Source organism: Bison bison, unplaced genomic scaffold (genome assembly GCF_000754665.1).
Source record: "Bison bison bison isolate TAMUID 2011002044 unplaced genomic scaffold, Bison_UMD1.0 scf7180017864294, whole genome shotgun sequence".
Taxonomy (NCBI): domain Eukaryota; kingdom Metazoa; phylum Chordata; class Mammalia; order Artiodactyla; family Bovidae; genus Bison; species Bison bison.
In genome coordinates, this window is record NW_011494866.1 from 1,419,144 (window position 1) to 1,444,497 (window position 25,354).

The 25,354-nt window shown below is 35.5% G+C and overlaps 1 protein-coding gene across 1 annotated transcript; it reads right to left on the bottom strand.

The window, feature by feature from the left end:
- Positions 1 to 1,645: 1,645 nt before the first annotated feature.
- CLDN16 (claudin 16) lies at positions 1,646 to 24,490 on the bottom strand. The gene is made up of 5 exons (XM_010850702.1): positions 23,947 to 24,490; positions 10,380 to 10,482; positions 6,882 to 7,046; positions 4,411 to 4,602; positions 1,646 to 3,750 (listed from the first exon to the last, which is right to left on the bottom strand). The coding sequence occupies exons 1-5, from the start codon at positions 24,115 to 24,117 to the stop codon at positions 3,617 to 3,619; spliced, it is 765 nt and encodes a 254-aa protein (XP_010849004.1). The 5' UTR covers positions 24,118 to 24,490; the 3' UTR covers positions 1,646 to 3,616.
- Positions 24,491 to 25,354: the final 864 nt, after the last annotated feature.

The window sequence follows — 25,354 nt, forward strand, 5'->3', positions numbered from 1 at the left end:
TTTCCAGCAAAGACCTGACTTAATTATTAATGCCCCCCACTTTTACTTTATCTCACTAATAAACTAACTTTATTTTGTATTCATGAATTGGCAAATGAAGGGGAGGAATTTTAACCATTTATCCTGCCTTTTCAGAGTAACTCAAAGAAACTAAGGCTTATTTTACAAAAGAATTTTTACTACAGATGAAGATAGAATAGAATTAGAAAACCATCTTTCTACAAACTGTAAGCAATGTATTGACTCCAATAAAGATTATCAATTTAAAAACTATTATTTTAAACTTATTATTATTGTTGATCAAGAATAGAATATTTCTGTAATTTCTGAAATAACACCACAATAATCACTTGTATTTGTCACTAAAGGAAAAACACATACAACTGAAGAGTGGAGGAACCAGATAAGCATCACCCTGATCCAGTGGACAACTTTAGCATAATTATGTCTAAATCAACCAGATATTAGGTCTCCAAATACACTTCACATCACCTACAGTATGTTTTAGAAACTATTTAACTTGATTTTATCAAAGCATTTTGATTTAAATTTCAATTTGCTGGAGATACAAGGTATAGAAAAACAAGCTAAATAACCACCAGAGACAATCCAGAAGATAGAAAAAACTAGGAAAAAATGTTCAGCTTTTTTTTCTTTTAAGTAAATTAGGGAATGGTGAAAGAAAATGTAGCTTGATTAAAAGAGCCTTGAGTGGCATAACAACCAGAGGAAATGCAAATACTGATTTGCAGAAATCAGTAGTACAGTTGAGAAACTTGGGTAAATTTAAACATGGATTGGGTGGGTGTTAGATAAGATGAAAAGTTATTGCTATGAAAAGACAATGATAATTAATGGAGGACAATTTGATTAAAAAGCCACACATATGGAATGCACTCTTAAAAAAGAAATACATTGTCTTTGTACATATATGCATAAACAGAATATCTGGAAGAATGTGCAGATGTTCAATAGGATTTTAGGAGTAGTGATATAGGCAGAGAGCATATGGTCCCACTATATTTTAGTAAGATAAAGTTTGGTTGTTTGTGCTTTCCAACTGTCTATTATACAATGCACACATATAACTTTGTTAATAACAAAAGGCTAATTTCAGTTTAAAATGTGATATTAAAGATTTTATAAATTTATAAATTTTTATTAAATCTTTTTTGTTTATAAATTTTTTATTTTTCCATTTTATAATTTTTTATTTTTTCTTATCACAATTGACAGGACATGATTAAATTATAGTACTCAGATTGAGTGGGCTATTTTAATATTTCAATCTAATAACCAGATGTGTATATATTCTGGGCTTATATTATTTTTTCTTTCCAAGCATATTGATCTATCACTGTGTGAATTATCGCTTCTTCACAATTTGACATTTGCTTTGCTGTTCACTAGCTGCTTTATGGCACCCCACTCCAGTACTCTTGCCCGGAAAATCCCATGGATGGAGGAGCCTGGTGAGCCGCAGTCCATGGGGTCGCTAAGAGTCGGACACAACTGAGCAACTTCACTTTCACTTTTCACTTTTATGCATTGGAGAAGGAAATGGCAACCCACTCCAGTGTTCTTGCCTGGAGAATCCCAGGGACGGGGCAGCCTGGTGGGCTGCCATTTACGGGGTGGCTCAGGGTCGGACACGACTGAAGCGACTTAGCAGCAGCAGCAGCAGTAGCAGCTGCTTTATTTGGGGATGCTTCATTGAATTACTATAGATTAGGAATAAAGATTCCCAAGGGAATTTTCAAAACATTACTAATGCTTTTCAGGATATGCAAATGGTTTTATTGAAAAAAAAATTCAAAGCAGTCAAAGATTTCAATTATCTCCATAATCTTCTGAAATATTTCCTCATAGAAATGAAAACTTTCAGGAGGGAAAATTTTGTATCTCTAAAATTTAATTAATCATTTAATTAATTTTACCCTGCCTTTTCACAGAAATACTTCAAGATACTTAATAGAATATACAAAATATGACAGACAATAAATCATAAAATAAATGTGGGAATAAAAAATTTAAATGCCAATATTGAGTAAAAAACACAAAATAAATTTTAAAATGCTTAGAATAAAACCCATATAATTAATAAACATAATAATTAATTTTGCTAAATGTCAATTAAACAGTAGTTACATCCATGAAGTAAAAGTGAATCAATAAATCACTCTTAATCCTAAGATTAGACTAGTATTCTCCTGAGATATTGGTAAAGAGATGCTTGTGAAGTATGAACATCATTTTCAAGGATATATGAACAAGATGCTATTATCTCATTTTTACATTATTTAGCTTTTAAAATTGGAAACACTTCTTTTGAGGGCTTCAGAAATTCACAACTGTATTTCCATTTTCCAGAGAACTAATTTTCGGTTTGGTTTTATAATCTGTTAAGGTACTGCATGACTATTACTGCTAATCATGTGACTTTCAAGGAAACAGAAAAACTAAGGTAAAATTTTATAGCTTTAAAAAAACTCTTCAGTTTAAAAACTGAAGAATGGTTATATTATGTATGTGAATAAAATCCATTAGCAATCTTTCATTGATTTCTTTAAATGTATATATAACTCTGTTTTTTCAAAAAGCACATATTTTGTGAGGAAAATTGACTTTTTTTCAGTAGAGAATTGTGAGCCTTTATTGCTTTCAAGCAAAAAAAAAATTATTACATTTTATCATATGTTGGCTCTTTTGCTGGGTACTGAGAATCCAGGGGTGAGAGGACACCCGAATCAGTGAATTCTAATATGGCTCATTCCTGAAAGGCATTGAGATGCGCAATCAATCAATACTAAGTGAACTCCCTGGTTTAGCTATTAACTGCTGTGGTTTAATGTTCGACAATATACAAGCAAACTTGGAGTAGTGATAAAATAATACACAGATCTCTTATGTTGCTAATGAGGAAGAAAGTCAGCACTGACTCTGATATTAATTTGGTATTAATTCAGCATTTGCTTTTGACATTTAGAGCATAGTGAGGGCACTTTTTATCTTTAACTCCCACCAGTGGCTGGTACATAGAGCTGTTTTTTTCTTTTTCTATTTTAACAGAATCAGAGCAATGGTAAGCTTTGATATACTGGTTTGAATTTGGAAAAATCATCTTCTTCAGAGTTATCAAATAACTCATTCAGTGGAGAATACAAAAAGTGAGCCAAAAGCCAGGGAAAGAGCTAAAAGCTTGTCAGTCCCTTCAAAGATTAGAATCTCTGGCCTCCTTTGAAAGTTTCTGTCCATTCTTAAAAAGAGTCATTTCATTTTAATACCACCATGTCACTATCTCTAGTAGCAATATAGAAATCACAGCAAATGTTTTTGTATCCCAGCAACCTTATCATCAAATACAGGGGAAGTGTGTGTGTGTGTGTGTGTGTGTGTGAGAGAGAGAGAGAGAGAGAGAGAGATGGTAAAAGAATGCTGAAGAAAGTAATAATTGAGAAGGAGAAGCAATAGGAGACTAATTTTTTGAGTAAGCTGAGCAATTAATTTAGTCGGACTTGAGGCCTAGATGTCTGTTCCTGGATAGGCCTGCTATTTGGTTAATTTGAACTCACTGATTAGTTAAACAACATATATACACAGACTGATACATGTCACTTCACACCCTGGTGTCGACAGCATACATTTTGGCAGTCTGTGTTCGAGGGATCGCATGTGACCGGGGCATGGAAACAGCTGTTGTTGAATAGGCTTTCCTTGTGGAATAAGGATAGCTCCTCTCAGGTCCAACATCTGTTCAGAAGAGATAAATGTAGCGATATAAAAATAATTATGGCTCAGTAAACTTTCGGGAAAATGTAATTATATATTCTTCTCTCAAAGAGGCAAGAATATAAATATTTTAAGAAGGAATCATCTAAGAACCCTAGAAGAAAATCTAAGAGTTTTAACCTGAAAGTTGTTTTTAGATTTAAAATTCAGCCAAGTAATTTCCTTTTATTTTTTTTTATGAGAAGAGAAATTTCCTAGTTTTATTTCAGTGACATTTTAGTAACCTAATAGTAACACATTACATTCTTTAACAACAAGGATACATTTGATTTGACTCTGCATCTACTTCTCTGTTTAACTCTAGAGCTAAATTTAGTCAGTTGTGTGAAATGAGATGTATAAGATAATGACACATTGAAATAATCAATATCTATTTGGGTATTGGACACAATTGTATCTGCTCCCCACCCCCACCCCCGCCTTTTTCAACAAATATATCACTAACTGGATAGTAAGGTTCTAGTATTACAAATCAGTTGTCCTTGAACAATAGAAATTTCTAATGGTAATAGATAAGTATCAAGCTATCAATATTACTTTGGGCTGGTGAGATGTGTTTCCATTAGGTTGGGAAAAATAACACTGGAGGCAAGGAAGTGTGCTATTTTATTTTGTCCTTACCTTTGAACAGGTATAAGCAGCATGTGAGGATAGCACCAGCCAAAAAACAACCCAAAGAACCAGCCATTCCAAGCCAACAGGACCAACCAAATTTATATTGGATGCCAAGAAATATATTGTGCAAAACCAGAGAAGAACGTTCTACATAAACATCAACAGCATACCAAACAGAGCCAATTATTCCTGGGGCACCTGAAAGAAATAGAAATTGCTAAAAATAACTCATGTCTTTTCCAAATATAAATCCAAGAAGATTAAGTTATTCTATTGTATTGTATTTAAGAGTATTCTATCATGCTGTATTTAAGAGTAGTCTACGACTCCCCTGACCCACCACCCAGACCCATGATTGAAGTTATGTCAACTACAAAATCAGCACCTGTAATTTTAGTGCTTTGGGGTTAAAAACAAATAACTGAAGTAGAAATTGAAAATTTATCTACCACACCCACCATGTAAGAATAGACTAAGAATTTTGTTTATTTCAAATAAAATATAATCCTCACAGATTTGTCTTTCTGAAAATTGACTGGTTTGAAATGATGCAACTAGAGTCCTTTCAAATGTACAAATTACAGGTATAAATTGCATGTCAGGGCTCAGATTGGAAGAAAATATCATGGGCAGTTGTAGAACAAAAACTTATATGAAAATAGTGTTTCTGAAATCTGTAAGCCCCCAAGAAACTCTCACCTTTTTTCCTAGTAAGTCTGTGATTTCCATTTAAGTCACAATTTCATTGCATTCTTTTCACAATTATTTAATGCAACAAGTTTAAGAAGGACCTGATCGTGAACACATAATAACCTTTAGAATACAGGACATAAATAACTACATCTTTTCTGTAATACTGCGACCTATAGGTTTAGCATGAAAATTTTTTTTTTTAAACTTAAAACAGATTTTATATATATATATATATATATAGCATACTAATTTCAAATGATAATTCCAAGGCTTTGGTCATCTTGGGTGATTTACTTCAGTCATCTTTTTAGCCATTCCTGCAGGAATTTTCTTCATTGACTTATTTTTCTTTAAATTTAGTTTTGATATTTTATGAAAAATAGAGTAGATTATCTAGTGATGTCTTGAATTCTAGAACAAAATTGCATAGCATTAAATGATGTTTAAATTTGCTAAACAAAGTATATTGTTATATACAAAAGGTTTATGTTTTCACTAAGCTGGATATGGGAATGGATATTTTGAAAAGAAAAAAAAAACAATAAATTATTGTGGCTTTTTAGTGTAATCTAAGGATCCTTAGGGCCTTGTGTGAAAATATCAGGGAGGTCCCATTTTTGACCATGTGATGGGTGAGACTTTCTGCTATGAGCTTACTCTGCCCACTTTGGGATCTTTACAGTAACAATTAAGAATGGATACTATTGCTGGGTCTTTATCCTAATTTGCAGACCAAGAAAAGGAGACAGATTAAGTTAACTGGCATAAAGTCCCACATTACACATATATACATATCTCCAAGTATTTTTAGTTTTAAAATTCTCATCAATTTACCCTTCACATCCCAGTCAGGTTCCCACTTAAATTTGCTTTGGTGACTGTTTGCTGCTACCAAAAAAGAAGACGGTTTTCACTCTGGAGGGTAAACTCATCAGTTTTCAATCTTCGTACATTTTGGTTTTTTCATAGTGCACTTCCTCCCAATTTGCATTGTGATCCAAGAAAGACACTGTGTTTTATTTAGGATGACTAAATTGAAATTAATGGCTGACCTCAGGAAAATATCAATTTTGCTGTTTCACTAATAAACCCCATATAAAGTGCGTCTTGATTTATTGTTTTTTAGTCTTGCTTGATTTATGTCTTCAGACATCCACTTACTCTCTGCTTAAGTGAAGATAAGATCATACTTGTTTATTGTTACAGATATGATCATATGAGTTGGCACATGAGAAAAGTCTAATAAATAACTTGATACAACTTGCTGCTAAGTGGCTTCAGTCGTGTCCGACTCTGTGCGACCCCATAGACGGCTACCCACCAGGCTTCCCCGTTCCTGGGATTCTCCAGGCAAGAACACTGGAGTGGGTTGCCATTTCCTTCTCCAACTTATACAACTTCTCCAACTGATACAACTCAGGTCATTGCAAAGAATTGGTGAGGATATGTACAGGCAAGGTGGTGGCAGCTTGGGGCTTACTTTAGGATTTAACTTCAAGAATAATCACTAAAAAAGTTTTTAAAAATTTAAAGCTTTATATACTTTTTAAGTGGTTAAAAATTGTTTGAGGACATCAAAAACCTTGATTGGGGATATTAGCCAAAGATTAATATCTGATTACAAAACTAAGGAAAGCAGAGTTGGTAGATGTGCTCCTTATTCCTTCATTCTAGAAAAGTAAGTCACATATGATCCTAAAATGAACTCTTTCAGAACAACACCCTTCTTCATCCCAAAACCTTAGTTGAGTATCTTTATCCCCATCACTAGTCCAGACCAGTACCTGCTATTAGTAACGTGGTTCCAGCAACAAAGCTGATGCGGACTTTGATGTATGGCTCGTCAGGGAGGAATTTCACGCAGTCAAGTCCAAGGAGCAGAGTAATAAATCCAAATCCAGCTAGAATATCTGCAGTAATCATCAGCGCCCGAGTTACCACCAGCTTCACTAGAAGATCAGAGCATGTGGTTTCAGCATAATCAGAGGAAGGAGACATGTTAATACATAGAGGTGCACCAAAGGAAAAAAGGCAACTGCATACATCAACACATGCCCAGTGAATACAATCACACTGTAAATGTGCATGAACTTGAAAATAAATACTCTTATTTAATTTTTTTATAAAATCCAAAGTATTATAAGACTACTGACATTAATTGTTTAAACAAACATTATTTGTTTAAGCACTGCTTATTATGATCGTCTTAGCAAAATGCCTGGCATATGGCAGAGACTAAATAACTATTTCTCTTTTTGCCTCCTGTTTTGGAATGAGTCTTGTTCACAAGTATTAGCTGAAAGCTATATTGAAAGTAGAGTATGTCTTCTTCCAAAGATACCCAATAAATATTCAGTAAATAATTAATCACTATATTTGTTTGAATTTCTATTGGAAAAATGTAAATAATTGGTTAAAATTTGATATAGACGAGAAGAATAAAATACTTCAAGATGTCTCACGCCAATTCAGGTGGGAGCCATCAGCAGATCTTTAGAAGAAGAAGGAACTTCTGTTACTAAGTAGATTATTTCTGGAAGCCAGAATCGTATTTTCTTTTAATTCCTTTATGTTGTGACCCCTCTTGGCCAACACTGTGCATTAGTCTATCCACCTTGCATTGTCAACTGCACATATTTTAAAGCCATCACCAATGAGAATATTTGGCAGAAAGTCTAGGAAAGAGAAGATCAGGGAAATAGAAGTGGAATAGTAGCAGTCATCTGTAATGGGAACGTCAACTGTGAAAGTTTCCTCAATTGTGAGTCCCAGTGATACTAAATTAAAACTAGGATAATGTTACCACTAATGGAGGATTAATTATCTGAAGTCAGAACTATTGGTACTTTAGCTGGCTAGTGGAAAGGAGTAATAAAATTTATTGCTTTGATGTTATAGTAATTATGTTTTATTTTCATAGTGATTTGGGGTTTCGTTTTACTGAAATAATTTTTTCCCCAATGATGAGACCACTTTAGGACCTACTTAGTTATAGACTGCCTGTAAAAATGTGGCCAATCTTCCTCATTTCAAATATAAAATATTTTCATAATCCTTCTAAGAAAGGAAATCAATGCATAAAATCAATCTGTACCTTAATAGGTGAATATTTAAGATATCAAAAAGTGACGATATTTTTAAAAATTTGACTCAAATTTAGGCCAAATCTGAAGTTCATTTTTTTTTCAAAATTGAAGAAAGAGAAAAATATGTAACTTGTTAGGTTGATAGTTTTTATATTTTGACAGATCTCCTTGATCCTCAAATGGGTATACACAAGTAAGCCTCCTGTTCAGCACCCCAAAACAAGTGGTCCCACACTCTGGAGTATTTCCCTTGAAGTTTTGTAAGTCCCCTTTGAAACTTAGGTCAACAGGGCCAGGACTGTCATCTGGATAGAGTGCCCTGGAATCACTGTGGGCCCTGGTCTTCCCCTGTCTGACCTAGACTCCCGTACCAAGTGTGATTCAGATGCTCCGTGGAACTTGAGGACTCACTCCTATGGTGCCATCCAAGGACCATATAGCTAGTCCACTTTCAAGAAGGCAGCTCTCTAAGTAGGTTGCTAATGCTGGCCAGTCAGGAATCTCCTTTTGGAGATTGTCTTGGATTTGGCTACCAGAATATTAAATACTCTGATTTGAAGGGATGAGATGGACTCAGACTAACAGTATCAACAGAGTCCTAAAAAATGCATCTGAGTCTAAATACCCTAAGTAGACAAGAGCAATGAGAAAGGTGATCTAATTGTGATTGTATAAAACATATCAAAGACTAAAAATAAAATCCTACGCTCTTATAGGTAACATCTTCACAGTTCATTAGTTTCTTAGAACACATTTTTATCTCTTTTGTCTTTAAGCATATGGTAGAATTTTTAAAGAATATTAAGAGATTGTTTAGGATATTGTTTAAAAGTAATAGATAAAAATATATCAAGAGGAAAATGTGAAATAGTATAGGCAAAAGATACAAGACCATTTTAAAGTACAGTGGCTTTCTCTGTGTAGTATGAGATCATTCAAATCCTATGAATGATTTTATTGTCTTCTTGCATAAATGTACATAACAATATTTTGAAAGTTGGAAATATTGTATCTTTCTGTTCTTCTCAGCTCTAAACCTAGCCCTGAATTTCTAGAATAACCTAGTGTTCACACGAACACAAATGTTCATTCCTATTGACCAAATTGTGCCTCGTTCTATGTAAAACTAGGTTAAGTGCAAGGAAAAAGAAAAAACATAAAAGGTTTTTTTTTTTAGCCAAAAAAAATGAAATAAAAGCCTTATGAATTATGTTAAAAAGTATTCCAGGCACTCAAATCCTAAATGGCAGAGAATGCTGTTTTTAGAGCACAACTCCTTTTAAGTGCTTTTCCCTGGACTAAAATAGCTGTCCAGGGGAAAAGTCACATTCTAAGGGTTTACTTTTCATTTATCTTGAGAAAAGAAGTTGCCATGTTGTACCACCACCCATCATTTTATTTGAAAGAGACTAAAACAAATTTGCTTTAATGACTGCACTAGTACTTAGCACAATTTGATGTTCTAAATAAATAAATAGTATGGAGAAGAGTGGAGAGAAATCAGTAATAAGGCTTTTCAATCTGTGAAGTCTCTATTCATAGAAACAAGGGCCTTGTTAACACCTAATTATAATTTAAAGCTAAAGGTAGAGAAGATGAAGGAACTGGCTTTTTATATCTGCTAATAATGTGTCACATATCTGAATTTTTTTCATTCCCTGATCCCACAGTCTGTGTCTCTTTGCTTATCTCTTTGTCTCCTTATCTGTTCTTCTGTCTCTGTCTCTGCCCCTCTGCCTCGACCTTCTCTCTTTCTTAGCAAATCATTCACTGAAATATTGTAAACTTTCTATCTGACCTAAGTCATTGCTAAAAGACTTCTCTGAAGTCTTTTCATCCAACCTATCAATTCTAATCATAAAAATCACTGCCCTTAAAGAATTAATTTCATTTTTTTAAGTATGAGCCTACTGTGTATAAGGCACTACAACAGACTGTTTGTGGGAGAGCAGAGCTGAATAAGGTAACAATTTTACCCTAAGGGAATTTATAAATATATGGGGAAAGACTAAATATGCTAAAAATGCTTCAATTCACATTTCAGAAATAATAAACTAAAATTTTAATCAAAACATTTAGAACTGAACAGAACCTTACTATAGTATAGTAGAAGACAAAAACACATCATGGAAACCTGAGTTCAATTTCCTTTGGTCTTCCTGCCCTGACAAGGAGGGATGTGTAAGGCATACGTACAGGAGTGCTCAGCAAGTATAGAATCATACTCATCACAGGTGCGAATTCCATCAAAAGCATTTGTGACACACTCCCACCAGAGGCCTCGGCATTTTGTGCTCACCTAGATGTCAGAGAAGACAACATGTGAAACAGCCAGGCAGACACACTTCAGTTTACCTTGATCAAAGGAAGAACTTAGCTGTTATGAGACCAGTGCTTACAAGGGTGATCTGCATTTCATTGACAACAAAACCATATATTCTAGAGTATTTTCTCTTAAGCACTAACAATAAAGACTTTTCTCAACAGAAAGTAAGCTTATTTCCTGATTTGGGAGTGGAGGGGGAATCAGTCATGCTGAAGATGGATAAAATCAGAATTAAACACATTCAGATGCCTATGGTTGGTTCCATCATCAAGTCATTTCATTTTGCTATGCTGACATTTACTTATCAAAAAAAAAATCAATATAACAATAGATGATCACTGTTGGCATCTTGATTCTATTAGGAAAGTACATTAATTTTTCTTCATCATGAAGATGAATCCCTTGAAGAAACATGTTATTATACATGAAATTCATAAATTTAAAATAATGGTCAAAGAAAGTTTTACATGAAGACAACAATAAATGAAATATAAAGACCACATGACTTCACCCTTGCTCCACTGACAGACTACAAACGCTTAAGCTATGATGTGGATATAAACAAACTGAACATTAATTTCATAAACCTGACAGTTGTAAACCACTACTACTTAGAAATGTTGTACAGATGATTCTAAAGATCCACTTTAAAGCTAAAAGGTAGCAGTGTACTGAAACTTCTCATACTTTATAAGCTGTAAGTCAAAATAGATTTCCTAGAATTATAAACATGCCAACAGGAAATGTTTTCAAGTAATCTTGACAGAACTGTTGCATATGGAACAGAGCTAATATGATTGCTTATTCTGATTTAATTACAGATTCACATTATTTTGGCAATCTGGGAATAGTTTAGTAAGATTTAAACACAAATTATCTTGGAAAATGAAAGCATAAAGTTTTTCTTAAAGAAAGAATAAATAACAGAGCAGAGTGGGAACAGAAATGAAAGGCAGGGAGATTATAACTGATGTGGAGAAGAAAGGAATATAGCACATTTTTATCTGCAAAAGAAAATTATATCAGAGGATAACTGTACTATGAAACTCCCTGCCCCATGTTCTGCTTTGAAGTTGTTTTGTGCAGCAAATAAGACTTTACTGCCAGCTGAAAGAGAAGTCCCTCAGTCGTGTCCGACTCTTTGCAATCCCATGGACTGTAACCTCTAGGCTCCTCCATCTATGCGATTCTTCAGGCAAGAATACTGGAGTGGGTTGCCATTTCCTTCTCCAGGGGATCTTCCTGACACAGGGATGGAACCCGGATCTCCCACATTGCAGGCAGGCTCTTTACTGAAGTGATTTAGTACACACATCTCATCTGAGACACCACAGAGACTAAAAATTTAATACAGAAAATTCATCTTATGAAATCTAATATATCAGTTTCTGAGGGAGGATTTGAACATACAAAGTTATATGAAAAATGAAAGTGTTAGTTGCTAAGTTGTCTGACTCTGTGACTCCATGGACTGTAGCCCGCCAGGCTCCTCTGTCCATGGAATTCTCCAGGCAAGAATACTGAAGTGACTTGCCATTCCCTTCTCCAGGGCATCTTCCCGACCCAGGGATCAAACCTGGGTCTTCTGCGTTGCAGGTGGACTCTTTACTGTTTGAGCCACCAGGGAAGCCCAAAGTTGTATACACATAAAATTTAAACTATAACTGATAAAACAGACTTTAAATTGACACCCATTACTTGTGTTGTTTCTTTGAGCAAGATCTTACCTTTTTGAGCCTCAAACTCCTTGTCTTTATATAGGAACTAATGCTAGAGTGACTATAAGAATTAAAAATTACAAAACATACATAATACAAGTGATTTGCTCAATAAATGATAAAATTTGTAAAGTACTTAAACATCATAATAACCTGAGTAGTGACTAAGTTCAGCATTACTAATGAACCATATGAAAGTTGAGAAAAGTAGATGTAATTGGTTGAATGGCAGCCCCTGCCCCCAAATGTGACCATGTTCTAATCCCCAAACCTGTGAATGGGACCTTATTTGGAAAAAGGAACTTTGTATATGTAGTTAAATTAAGAGTTTTGAGATAAGGAAATCATCTTCAATTACCAGGGTGGCCTTAAATCTAGTGACAAGTGTCCTTATAAGAGACACACATATGTACATGCTGCTATGTTCAAAATGAGTAACCAACAAGGACCTATTTTATAGCATATGGAACTCTACTCAATGTTATGTGCCAGCCTGGATGGGAGGAGGGTTTGGAGGAAAAAGGATACATGTATATGTGTGGCTAAGTACCTTCCCTTTTCACCACAAACTATCAAATATTGTTAATTGGCTATATTCCAATACAAAATAAAAAGTTTAAATTTTGAAAAAAAGAGAAATGCAGAGGAGAGACAGAAAGAAGAGAAGGAGGTCATGTGACCACTGAGGCGGACTTCAGAGTGACGCAGCCTCACGTCACTGAAGCTGAAAGGTCATCAGAAGCTGAAAGAGGCGAGGAATGCATTTATTCTCTTCTAAGAACCTTCAGAGGCAGTGCAGCCCTCTTTGACTTCAAACTTCTGGCCTCTGGAACTGCAAGAGTATATTTCTCTTGTGTTAAGTCAACAAGTTGTGGTAATGTGCTATGGCGGCCTGGGGAAATGGATATAGTAGAGATGATTTGTACTAAACTATTATAATACAACAGAAAAAAAAAAAAAAGCCTTCTCATAGCCTTTTACTCATTGGAGTCTCAATGAACAGAAACACACTGGATCTAGTTCATTCCAACTTGAAGTAGGTTATGTGGACCTGAAGTCACTATTCTAATAATCAGAGATTGACTAATAATCTCCAATTTCCTGCTAACTCAGCTACTAAAATGAATTAATGAAATCTAATTTAGTCATTCTATGTGAGGTTATTCAGAAAATGAGATGAGATATACATTTCAGGATACTTATTTTAAGCTAAAAAGTATTTTTTTCTTGCCAAAATAATCCAGTAGTGGTGTCATTTTTCAAGGCTATTGATCATTTACCTGCAATAACCGTATTTAGAAAAGCAATGAGCTCATTAGGGGAAACAAGGAATCCAATTTCATTAGGTATTAATGCTCTAGGGCACAATATTAGATTGGTATTCACACTCAGTCAAGGTACGTGAGAATAGTGGCTGTAATTAACTAAACTTCTGTGTTAATATAGCACTTACTGGAGACACCCTTAAAGGTGCCTTTGTGCACAAAAAACAAGGTTAAAAGATTGTAGGTTATTTATCACATTTAGGAAAGCCCTCCTTGCCTAAAATTTAGAGTCTTCACTTATCCTTCTGTTGTATAATGGCTTATTAAGAACTCTCTAAACGGCACAAAGGTAAGTGAAAATGTTAGTCGCTCAGTTGTGTCTGACTCTTTGCGACCCCATGGCTCCTCTGTCCATAGAATTCTCCAAGCAAGACTATTGGAGTGGGTTGCTGTTCCATTCTTCAGGGGCTCTTACCAACCCAGGGATTGACCCTGGGTCTCCTGCATTGCAGGCAGATTCTTTACCCTCTGAGGGAAGCAAGCAACTCTATAATCCTTAAAGTTTTAAGAAAAGGTTCTTGCAAAGCAGACTGATGCTTAAAATATTATGGTTAATATTTCTTAAAGGGCAAAACTGTGGTGTTGGAGAAGACTCTTGAGAGTCCCTTGGACTGCAAGGAGATCCAACCAGTCCATTCTAAAGGAGATCAGCCCTGGATGTTCTTTGGAAGCAATGATGCTAAAGCTGAAACTCCAGTACTTTGGCCACCTCATGCGAAGAGTTGACTCATTGGAAAAGACTCTGATGCTGGGAGGGATTGGGGGCAGGAAGAGAAGGGGACGACAGAGGATGAGATGGCTGGATGGCATCACTGACTCGATGGACATGAGTTTGAGTGAACTCCGGGAGTTGGTGATGGACAGGGAGGCCTGGCATGCTGCAATTCATGGGGTCGCAAAGAGTCGGACACAACTGAGCAACTGAAATGAACTGAAGTGAACTGAACTGAAAGGACAAAAACAACATTAACTATAATTTTATCTCACAGTGTTATCCAAAATGGACAATTCCAAATTTAAGCTTTGTCCTCTTAACATGTGATCCATATATTAATAGATAACATATAAAATAAAACTTCAATAATTTTTATTTTTTATTTATTTCAATTTTTTTTAATTATAAAAGTATGATAACACATTTACAGAAGACTTGGAAAATACAGAACAAGGTTACATGTAGTTCCACTATATACTACCATTATCTTTTAAGTAGATAAATTAAGATTTTTAGTTGGAGTTTCAATATCAAATTCAAAAATTAACAGAATGAATGTACAGAGAGGTAGAAGGATACAGTAGACCTGAAAAGCACTGTAAATCAATTCAACATAATTAAGATTTATACAATTTTCACACAACAGTAGGATACAAACTCTATTCAAGTTCCCATAGACTGCAAGCTAGGAGACACTGGAACGTATCTGAGGATGTAAAACAAGGTGCAAAAATTTCATGGTCTAAAGGCAATGAAATCATAACAGAGCCTGTTCTCTTATTACTGTGGAATTATGATAGAAATCAATGTCAAAGATATTTGAAAAAAACCCATATATTTTCAAGTGCAATGTGACATTTACCAAGAGAGATCTTTGACTTAGCCATTGAAAGCTTCCATAAAGTTAGGCTGATAAACAACATAGAGGGCGATTGCAAAAAGAAAGAATTTACTTTTCTGTAAATAATGTTTTCCCTGTTTTGTTTTTCACTTTTTAATTTTATTTTTAAAGTGTTTTTATATTTATTATTTATTTATTTGGCTGTGACACATCTTCGACCCTTGTTATGGCATGTGGGGTCTAGGTCCTTGGTCAAGGATCGAATCCATGATCTCTGTTTTAGAAGTGCAGAGCCTTATCCATGGGACCACTAGGGAAGTCCTGATTATGATGAATTTTTATATCATTTCAATGAATACTTATTGATCCTGAAGTGAGGAGAAGTCAGTTTACCCAAGGTGTGACAGTAAAAGTACAAGACACAAATATGAAGCCAGCATAAATTTCTTAATATTTATTACTTGCCAACAGTAAAACATAAAGATTTTATAAGAGTACAGACTTCTGGCCAATCTGGCCACCTGGAATTCCTAGTTCCATGTAGCAACAATTAGCAAGAACTGAATGGGTCTTCAAATTTCTGCCTATCATTAAAACCTTGCCTCAAAAGTCTGTCTTCTTCCATGAGATTCTCCCAGTCTCTCCAGCTAGAGATCCTACAGCAACCTGTAGGATCCTACAGCAACCTGTCCATATTTCTATAGCATTTATAATGTTGCATTATCTTTTCATACACATTTATGTGCATCAGTCTCCCAAGTCTGTCTTTCAGACTATGTTCATTCATTCAGTGTCCGTCCCATGTCAGTCAACCAGCTAATGCTGAGGATACAGCAATGACCAAGATAGGAATGGCACCTTGTTTCAAGGAGCTTACAACCCCTGCTTCTCAGTGTATAATAGATGCTCAATAGACATTTACTGAGAGAAAATATTTGTCGGTTTTTTTCTAATCAATACACATTAACTCTCATTTCAAATTTGCCATGGAAAATGGTTACTGATACACTAGATGTACAATTGATCTTTATATGTCCTTTCAGCTTGACTGGATAGAGTAGAATAGTCAAATCCAGGAGTCTAAGAACTATTACTGAGACTAGGAATTTATGCTGATTGGATGTCAGCCTAGACCCTATCTACTCAATTGACTCTGGAAAGTATTTACCATGGTGGCACTTTCATGCACTGGAGAAGGAAGTGGCAACCCACTCCAGTGTTCTTGCCTGGAGAATCCCAGGGACCGGGGAGCCTGGTGGGCTGCCGTCTATGGGGTCACACAGAGTCGGACACGACTGAATCGACTTAGCAGCAGCAGCAGCAAGGATGAACAGGATACCACATAGACAAGGCTTAAGGAAACCAGACTGATAATCTCTCTTCCAGTTGAGTATGAAAGTGAAAGTGAAGTCGCTCAGTCGTGTCCGACTCTTTTCGACCACCAGGGTCCTCTGTCCATGGGATTTTCCAGGCAATAGTACTGGAGTGGATTGCCACTTCCTTTTCCAGGGGATCTTCCCAACCCAGGGATGGAACCCGGGTCTCCTGCATTGTAGACAGACGCTTTACCATCTGAGCCACCAAGGAAGTTGAGTATATAATGGCAAAAATTAATTCCTTAATCCTGGGATTTCTTATCCTAAACTCTTTAGCAGTTTCCCATTAAGGCGTCTCTATCCTGCTGCTGCTGCTGCTAAGTCGCTTCAGTCGTGTCCGACTCTGTGCGACCCCATAGATGGCAGCCCATCAGTCTCTATCTAGTCTTTGCCATTTTCTCTTTTCTCATCACTCTGTGTTACAAGCAACAACACACAATTTTGCCTACATTGTCTTTTTACTACAATTTTGCATGTGTCTTGCTTCTATATATTTTATACATCTTTTGAGAAGAGAGAAACTTAAAATACTATAATTCACATTTTTCATATGTAGTAACTATACATAGCAAGTTAGTAAATACTTATTCTTGGCTGACCACTATCAAACAAGATTTTTCTTTTTCACTATGCATTATGTTATAATTGCATATGCATTGGGATTTATGTGTAAATATAAAATATAGGAAGAATAATGCACTAGCCAAAAGAAAACTGGGATAAGCCATAAAGATATATTTTTCTAAAAACCACCATAAATAGAAACTTATAGTTTCACACCACTTTGCCAACCTCACGCTAGTGTACTGCAACATTGAAGATGAAACTTACTGGCTTCCAGCACTAACTTGAATATATTTATTAAAATGCAAAAGTTTTAATAATACTAGAGTAAACAATGTTTTCTAAAACATGAAACATTTTCACTTTGAACAAAAATGGCTTTTGAATTTTTTTATACTAGAGTTCTGAACTTTTAATTTTTATATTTTATTTTCTTCTTCTTACTATTCTAGGGCCTAAAAGAACACAAGACAGGTATTTATAAGGATGAGGAAGCAAGATTAAAATAAACTTAATAAATGTCATCTTTCCCTTCTAGTCCATTTACATACCATGAATTTATTTGCTAAAATACGTTTGGTTAACTCTGCTTACTTAGCTGTGAAGCACTGGCTAAAGGTTTAAATGGCAAGAATGGGACAATGCAAACTTACTAGGTAAAATATAATGTCTGTGGTCTTCATGATAATATCATCTAATTTACATATATGGACTATATAAGTATTTTCATTGTAATATTTATTATTTAATTTAACCCATATATTTAATCATTTTAGAATGTTTTCCTTTTGAAAGTATGGTATCTTAATTTTGCAATGTTTACTATCCAGGGACAGAGATCGCAATTTATGTTGAGTGAATTATTATAAAATATTAATTTCCTTTTATATCTCTCCTTTTCTTCATTTCTTTCCCCCTTTGAAGCACCAGGAAGAAAAGTTATATTTTCTAGATGAGAATACTCTCTTCACTAATTTTATTATGCATCTCAGGGGACTGGATCTTTATTGTTATCTGATTAAAAAGAGGAACCAGATCCACATATTGGAAAAATTTAAATTGTAACAAGATGAAAAGTCTTGCCTAAGAAAAAATAATGATCTTTCTACAGAAATACTTCTTGTTCAATGTGAGATTTCCAAATAGTACTTCATATTTTATTTCATTTATTTATTCATTCTTTTAGTAAGTTTGTCAAGTATCATAATAGGTACCCATTCGGTTTATATTAACAAATACCTCTTAAGTCCCATTATTTAGAAGGAGGTGTTAAGAATTGTAGGAGACAATGAAGCAAATTAAAGAGTATCTGTAGCCTCGAATGTCTGCTGAAGGAATTGGAAATCAGTTAGAAAGTACAACTAGTATAGAAATAATCAGAGTATATGCTAGCTATAATAATTTAAATATTTACTTTATATCTGAAAGAATTGTAGCATCATTAATGCTTGTCTCATGTCTGAAAATTGTCTTATGTCTGAAAGACTTGTAGCATCATTAATGCAAATGGAAATCCCAGGGGAAGATCTGGTTATGAAGATAAAATGAATCCAAATGTGGATTACCTTTCATTTGTGTTAATAAAATTTTAATCATAGCATTGCTTGGTATATGGCAGATTTTCTCAGTAAATAACTAACAAAAGTTGAACTGAAAAGTGAAAAAAAAACTTGTGAAAAAAAATTTTTTTGATAATTGAGAGACCAGTAACTTTGTAGAGAAGCTACTTTTCAATTTCACTATGGATAACGAAGAATTACACATAATATAATAACATATTAATAATGTTATTAATTCACAATTTTTAAATGCATTTAATATAATACTTATGCTATTTTGTCTTTATTCTCTGCCTTATTCTCCTAGTTACACAAAAAGGGAACAATCATAGGAACTAAAATGGAAAAACCAACAGCTCAGAGAAATGAACACAATTTGTCCAAGAGAATCAATAGAGAAAATAGGAACAGAACTTAAATCTCATATTTTTCCCTTCAGTGAACATTCTACAAAATGTCATCTCCTCCTCCAGAACAAAAACAAAGCAATAAACTGCAAATAGATGATAATATATCTAACAGTTATTGACTGATTTATATTTGCCTGGTACTGTGGTAAATACTTTAGATACATAGGCTCATTTAACCCTCACAAGACAATTACAATGTGCATATCATTATTCTTCCTTTATAGGAGAGGAAATGTGGTTTTACAAAACCTTAAACGTTTGTCTAAATTCACACAGTTATTGCCTGGCAGGTTGAGATTTCATCTTAGGTCCTTCTAACATCAGGTTCAACCTGTAAACACCCACACTACAAAGGATTACCTCTCTGGCCCTCACAGGGTGCTGTGCAACAACCTAAATGAAAAAGAAATGGCATGGTGTAGGAACATTTCTGCTTGATAACTTTTGCATAAAGATTAATTTTCCTCCATTTAAGCTCTAGGTGAATGATTCCATCCTTCCTTCCATTGCCCCAAAACAGGAAAGCGGATTTCAAATTTTACTTCTCCTTGTGCATCAGTCTTACAGTCAATTATCAATCCCACCAATTCAAGTTCGTTAGCTTCCCATATCTTCACAACTTTTAATGCTTGGTGCCACACTAGTTTAGATTATCAATGTTTTCCTCCTGTTCTATGGCAAAAGCCTCCTAATTGGTCTCTGTGTAATTCATTTTACCCTTTCTAATGCCCACATTAGCCAGAATGATGGATTTTTCTAAAACACATACATATGTTTGCTTAGAGTGAACCACTTTTGTCTATGATATAAGATCTATGGTAGTGGTTTAGATCAGTCATGTTTGACTCTTGCAACCCCGTGGACGGTAGCCTGCCAGCCTCCTCTTTCCATGGGATTTCCCAAGCAAGAATACTGGAAAGGGTTGCCATTTCCTTCTCTAGGGGATCTTCCCAACCCAGAAATCAAACCTGGGTTTCCTGCATTGCAGGTGGATTCTTTACCAACAGAGATAAAGGAAAGCCTCATATAAGAATTATATTTTACTTGAACACAAATCCCTTGATGATCCAGCACCTATCGTCTTTCCTTACATTGGACACTCTTTCCATGCTGAAATATGTCTGAAGCCATTAACATATAGCATTCTCATACCTAGATTTCTGCCTATATCATATCCTGTGCTTGCAATACTCTCTTATTTTTCTGGCCCTTTCACCTGTTCCTCCAGTCTGTATTGGACACTTTTGGGTAGCCTTCACTTATTATTCATGATTGAGTGAGCTGGCCACTCAGAGGTACCTGTAATCACAGCACTCACTGGCCATAGCATACTGTGTCTATCAGCTCACCTTTCTGTCTCTCCCAATATGCTGGGAGAAACATAAGGAAGATCCAAGACTCATCCTCTTTCATAATCAGTACCCACTACAGTATCAGGAAGACAATAGGTATCAAAGAGCATTTGTGGAATGATAGATGATAGAAAAGAAAAACGAGAAGCACAAATAGAGGGATAAAGAGACAAAGGAGAAGAGTAGGGGAGAAAAAAAAGAAGAAAAGGGAAGTAGAGCATAAAAGATTTTTTAAAAGAGGGGAAAAAAGAAGGGGAGAATGAAATGAGAGGCAGAAGAAAGAGAAAGAAAGGAGGGAGGGAGGAAGAATAGAAAGGAAAAAATAAGGATGGAAGGAGAGTGGGAAACAAGAAGAAAGAATATATGAAACTACAGAAAAATGAAGACTATTAACATTAGATTTCCTAGTGGAAATTTCTGGGGAGGCTCTAGATGCCATTGGTCCTCCTGTGTAGGCTGGCCATCTCTCTGGAAGACATAGTCATCTCTCTAGACAGAGTCATAACCAAGGAGTTCTGATGTTGAAGAATATAAGACTGAAAAGGACCTTAAAACAACTGAATTTGACTTCATGTTTATAATCGAGGAAACTGGGCCAAAAACACGAGCTGTGACATCCTCAGTAGAAGACAGTTAAGATGCAAACACAGGCTACAATAATCTCAAAACCCAAGTTCTTGTCACACAGCAGTGTTTCCAGGACACATGTGACCCAAGAATGAAGGAGGAGCAGCATTATGGCTCAGGACCCCTGCTGCCTGACTTGGGGCTGTGCACGACACAGTCCCATGCGTTTTTTCCCTAATGTTTTTATTTATTTATTTTTTATATTGGAATACCGTTGATTAACAGTGTTATGCTGGTTTCAGGAATATAGCACAGTGATTCTGATCATCAGTATGTATCAGTATGTATAATTGATGTATCAGTTATACATACACATGCATCTATTCTTTTTCTTAACTCAAAGAACTTTTCTCTTCAGGGCAGGTGTAAATAAGACAAAAATACTATTTTGTTGTATTTTGAGTATTCTCTAGTAAGGCAAAGGGGTATTTGAGCTTTATCTGCTCCCTGTTACTCACATTTGTTCTGTATTTTTGCTATTTGTCCTCTCTTGGAAGACCTCTGCTGCCATTTCTACTTTTTGAAATCCTTTGCATCTTTTTGAGGCTTTGTTCAATGGCTTTTACTCCCTGAGGCTTGCTTCAATGTCCCTGACAGGAAATAGTCGCCTATCTTCTTTGTTCCCTTGGTACTTCATTTCTTTCTCAATACGAATTGGCCTCTGCCCTTTATTATAGTTTCATGGTATCTCTGTTCCTGTCTAAGTGTATACTCATGAAAAGCAGGACCTGCTCTTGTTTTATCTTTGCCTCCCCTAGTAGGATTAGCAGAGCACCTTTTACATGACATATATTTCATGTTTGTTATGTTATCCTGAACTATAGAATCCATTTTTCAACTTTGATGTCTTCATCACAATAAAAGATTAACAAAGTTAAAAATTCATTATATCCATTTTTGTTCAAATTTTATATGGCTATGCTTTTTCTTTTTTAAAGCACTTTTATTGTGTCAACTTTTTTTTTTCCAATAGTTTTTTAAAGTGAGTTGTTAATATGGACCAATTATATATGTATATATATCCATGAGAAGGAAGCAAAGAGGGAGAACAGTATAATTGTGTCAGTGAGTATCATATCTTGATGTTTATGGATAATATTGACTTTACATGTTGCAAAATGAAGTAGCAATTATTATGAGAGATCCACAAAATGTTGACAAATAAAGAGACTGCTGGAGAGAATTTTAAAGATTCTTATAATGGGAAGTCTTCTTGGGGAGTGTTTATTATGATACATTTCAGGTACAGGATATATGAAAAAAGCTAGGAACTACTAACTATAGTCCAAAGTTCGCAAGGATTTACTGGAGGTGAGAAAACTGGACTTCTCGTTCCATTCATTTTCACTAGAAGTGTTCTTGCACAGAACAGATGGCAAATTGTATGTACTGAGATGAAATCAAGGAGACACTTCCAATCTATCTCAGCAAGGTCTGACTCTTTTAAAATTTTTATTTCTTATCAAGTGAAGTTATCAGTTCCATCAGCTTAAGGGGAAATATTTTCAAATCGATTTAGAAAATATTTTAAGAATGTTTTTAGATGTGATTTTGCATATTTTTTAAAAAGTAATTTTAAGTGTGCTCAAGTCCAGCATATTTTTGTATTCATCACCTAGTACTGACAGTCCATATTCTAGCAAGCTAATGGTAGCAGAATGTTTCTATCTGCACTTTCTGAGTACTGTTAAAAGGACAGTTTTTTATTTCATTCATCAGTTATGTGCATGGTCAGATAATGCACCCTGGACTAACATATAACAGACATCCTTTATAATATTTCAATTCTATTACAATTTTCAGAAATATAATTTTCAAGTTCTAGCTAAAGAAATACTTAAAACTCTATTGGCTTTGAAGTGCCATGTAGGAGTCAGAGGCAATTTAAAAGAAAGAAAAAAATAAAACAGAAACATAATAATATACAGAAAAACAGAAAGATTATTACTTTCCATCTGAAACTCCAACTTGAGTGTTTAACAAATAAAATTAGTAAAAAAATATAAAAACTTGCCCTCGGGTATCTTTCTTAAACTTCATAAAGTTATAGCATTTGTTAGAGTAAATTGTTCTCTTCAGGATGTACACAGGAGAACATAGTGGGTTGCTATATATTCTTTATTTGAGTTCCTGATATAGCTTCTTTTTCTTACCTACACTTTTTGAGGCCTTGCTAATAAATAGTTGCTGATTCTGAAGAATTGATTTTTACCTCTTTCAGATTCTTATAGCCACTGAAAAAAAATTTAAATTTCAAAATTACTTCATTCAGAACTTATCTAGTGACAACAATAAAATTTTTAGATATGAACTGCTCACTCATCTCTTGGACGAACATTAGGTTCCCAAGAGCAACTCATTTTTAAAAAAGGGTTTCTTGACTCCATATCTGTCCCCTGCACTTTGGGACACACTGGAAAGATTTGGTTTCACACGGAATTTTTTATCCTATTTGGAAACTCCTTAAAAGGAGATTTTTCCATTACACAGTAATCGGGTATGACTTGAGTTTAATCATTTGATCAACTTTTAGATGTTTGTTTCTTAAGAAAGTCTATCACATTATCCTTAATGCTATATTCAAGATTAGCAAATTTCTGTTTGAGAGGAAGGATGTTACTGGAATGTTATTCAATTGGGTATACACAGCAGTGGAAGAGGTGTTTCTGGAAAGCATATACAATTATGCTTGTATGAGTTTACCTTTATGAAGAAAGGGAGGTTATCCAGTTACCTCATCTGTAAAATGGGATAACAATACCTACCCCATAGATGAGCTGTGTGTATTAAATAAGTTAATAATGTAAAGACTCAGTAAGTAGCAAGTAAGGAATAAATCTATCCACTTTGGCTAGTACTATGATCACTGGTCCTAGAATGCAATGCAACAGGGGGCTTAGGGAAAAGTCGGATGGACTTGGGTCAGTAAAAGAATCTACTGACTTCTTACCTCCAGGGAGTCATCTGCATTCACCATCCAACAGTCTGTCCAGGTGGCCACAACCAAGAACCCAGCGGAGAAAAAAGCAAAGAAGCAGGCAACATACTGAAGAAGATCCCTCATCTTAGCGAGCAGACTGTCTGGAAAGGACACATGGGAAGCTGCCAGCCCTGGGCCCATGCAGGTGGCTGGAATGCTGCCAGTCTTCTGTGCTTCTGGTTCCTGGGGATGTTGAAAATACTGCTCTTTTCCTTTTCCTTGCTCCCCGCTGCAGGTGTCTTAACAAACAGGCTGTAACCCACAGAGGGGTCTTGGAGGTCATTATCTGCAGCAACCAGCCTCCAATCAGAAGCTGTGAAAGGACTGAGGTCAGTGAAAGGACTGAGCGTGTTTGGGGTGGGGGAGAAAAAGAGCCCTGTTCATGGTTTCTGCCCAGACCGTGGGCTAATGGGAGATGATGGTCACAAGAAGCACGTGCCAGTGCCAAGATGGAGAGAAGGAAGAAGGGTTACACCCCATGCTGACGCCTGTAAACTGATCTTTCTCAGGCCCTCCAGGGAAAGTGAGCTATTCTCCTCCTCCCCTCAGTCAGGGGGCTACACGGTTGACCAAGCGCTATTTTATTATTAGGCCTATTTTAATATTCGCTAACTACCTAAGACAGGCTACTGGTGAAACTATGCCAACAAGGGCTTGCTCAAGGGAGTTTGCATTCCAAAGTGCTGGGCAGAACAGCCCATAAAGGGTTCCCAAGCACCTGGGCCCCAGGTAGAGCCATGGCTCCTAACCTTTTGACATCATTCAGTGGGAAAGAGTACGCATTTTAATCCAGACAGCTCAGGGTATAAATCCTTGTTCTGAAGTTTATAGGCTGAAGGCGCTTGGGCTCCAGTTTCTGTAAAATGAGGATATCAATACAAGCAGACATCATGACGTGCTTGGGAAAATAAAACAATATTGTGTCTGTAAATCATTTAGAATAGTGTCAGGCAATAGCTACAAATAGCTAAATGGTAAATATTAACATGACCAAGAATTCCCTATATGATTACTTTTTCCCCATGAACCAATGTTTGAAAAGATGCCTGAAAAAGAAACTGTATGTGCTAGAATAAAAGAATTTTTTTTAAGTGTGCAATATAGCATGGGCAACTTGAATTTCACCTGCACCCAAATGGGTAGCCTTATTGAGTATAAATGCTCGAAGAAGCAAAGTGCATGACTTCAGTATGTCTGACTCTTTGTGATGTCATGGACTGTAACCTGCCAGGTTCGTCTATCCATGGGAATTTTCCAGGCAAGAATACAGGAGTGGGTACCCAGTCCCTTCTCCAGTGGATCTTCCAGACACCCAGGGATTGAAACTGGGTCTCCCACAGAATTGTAGGCAGATTCTTTACCATCTGAGTCCTAGAAA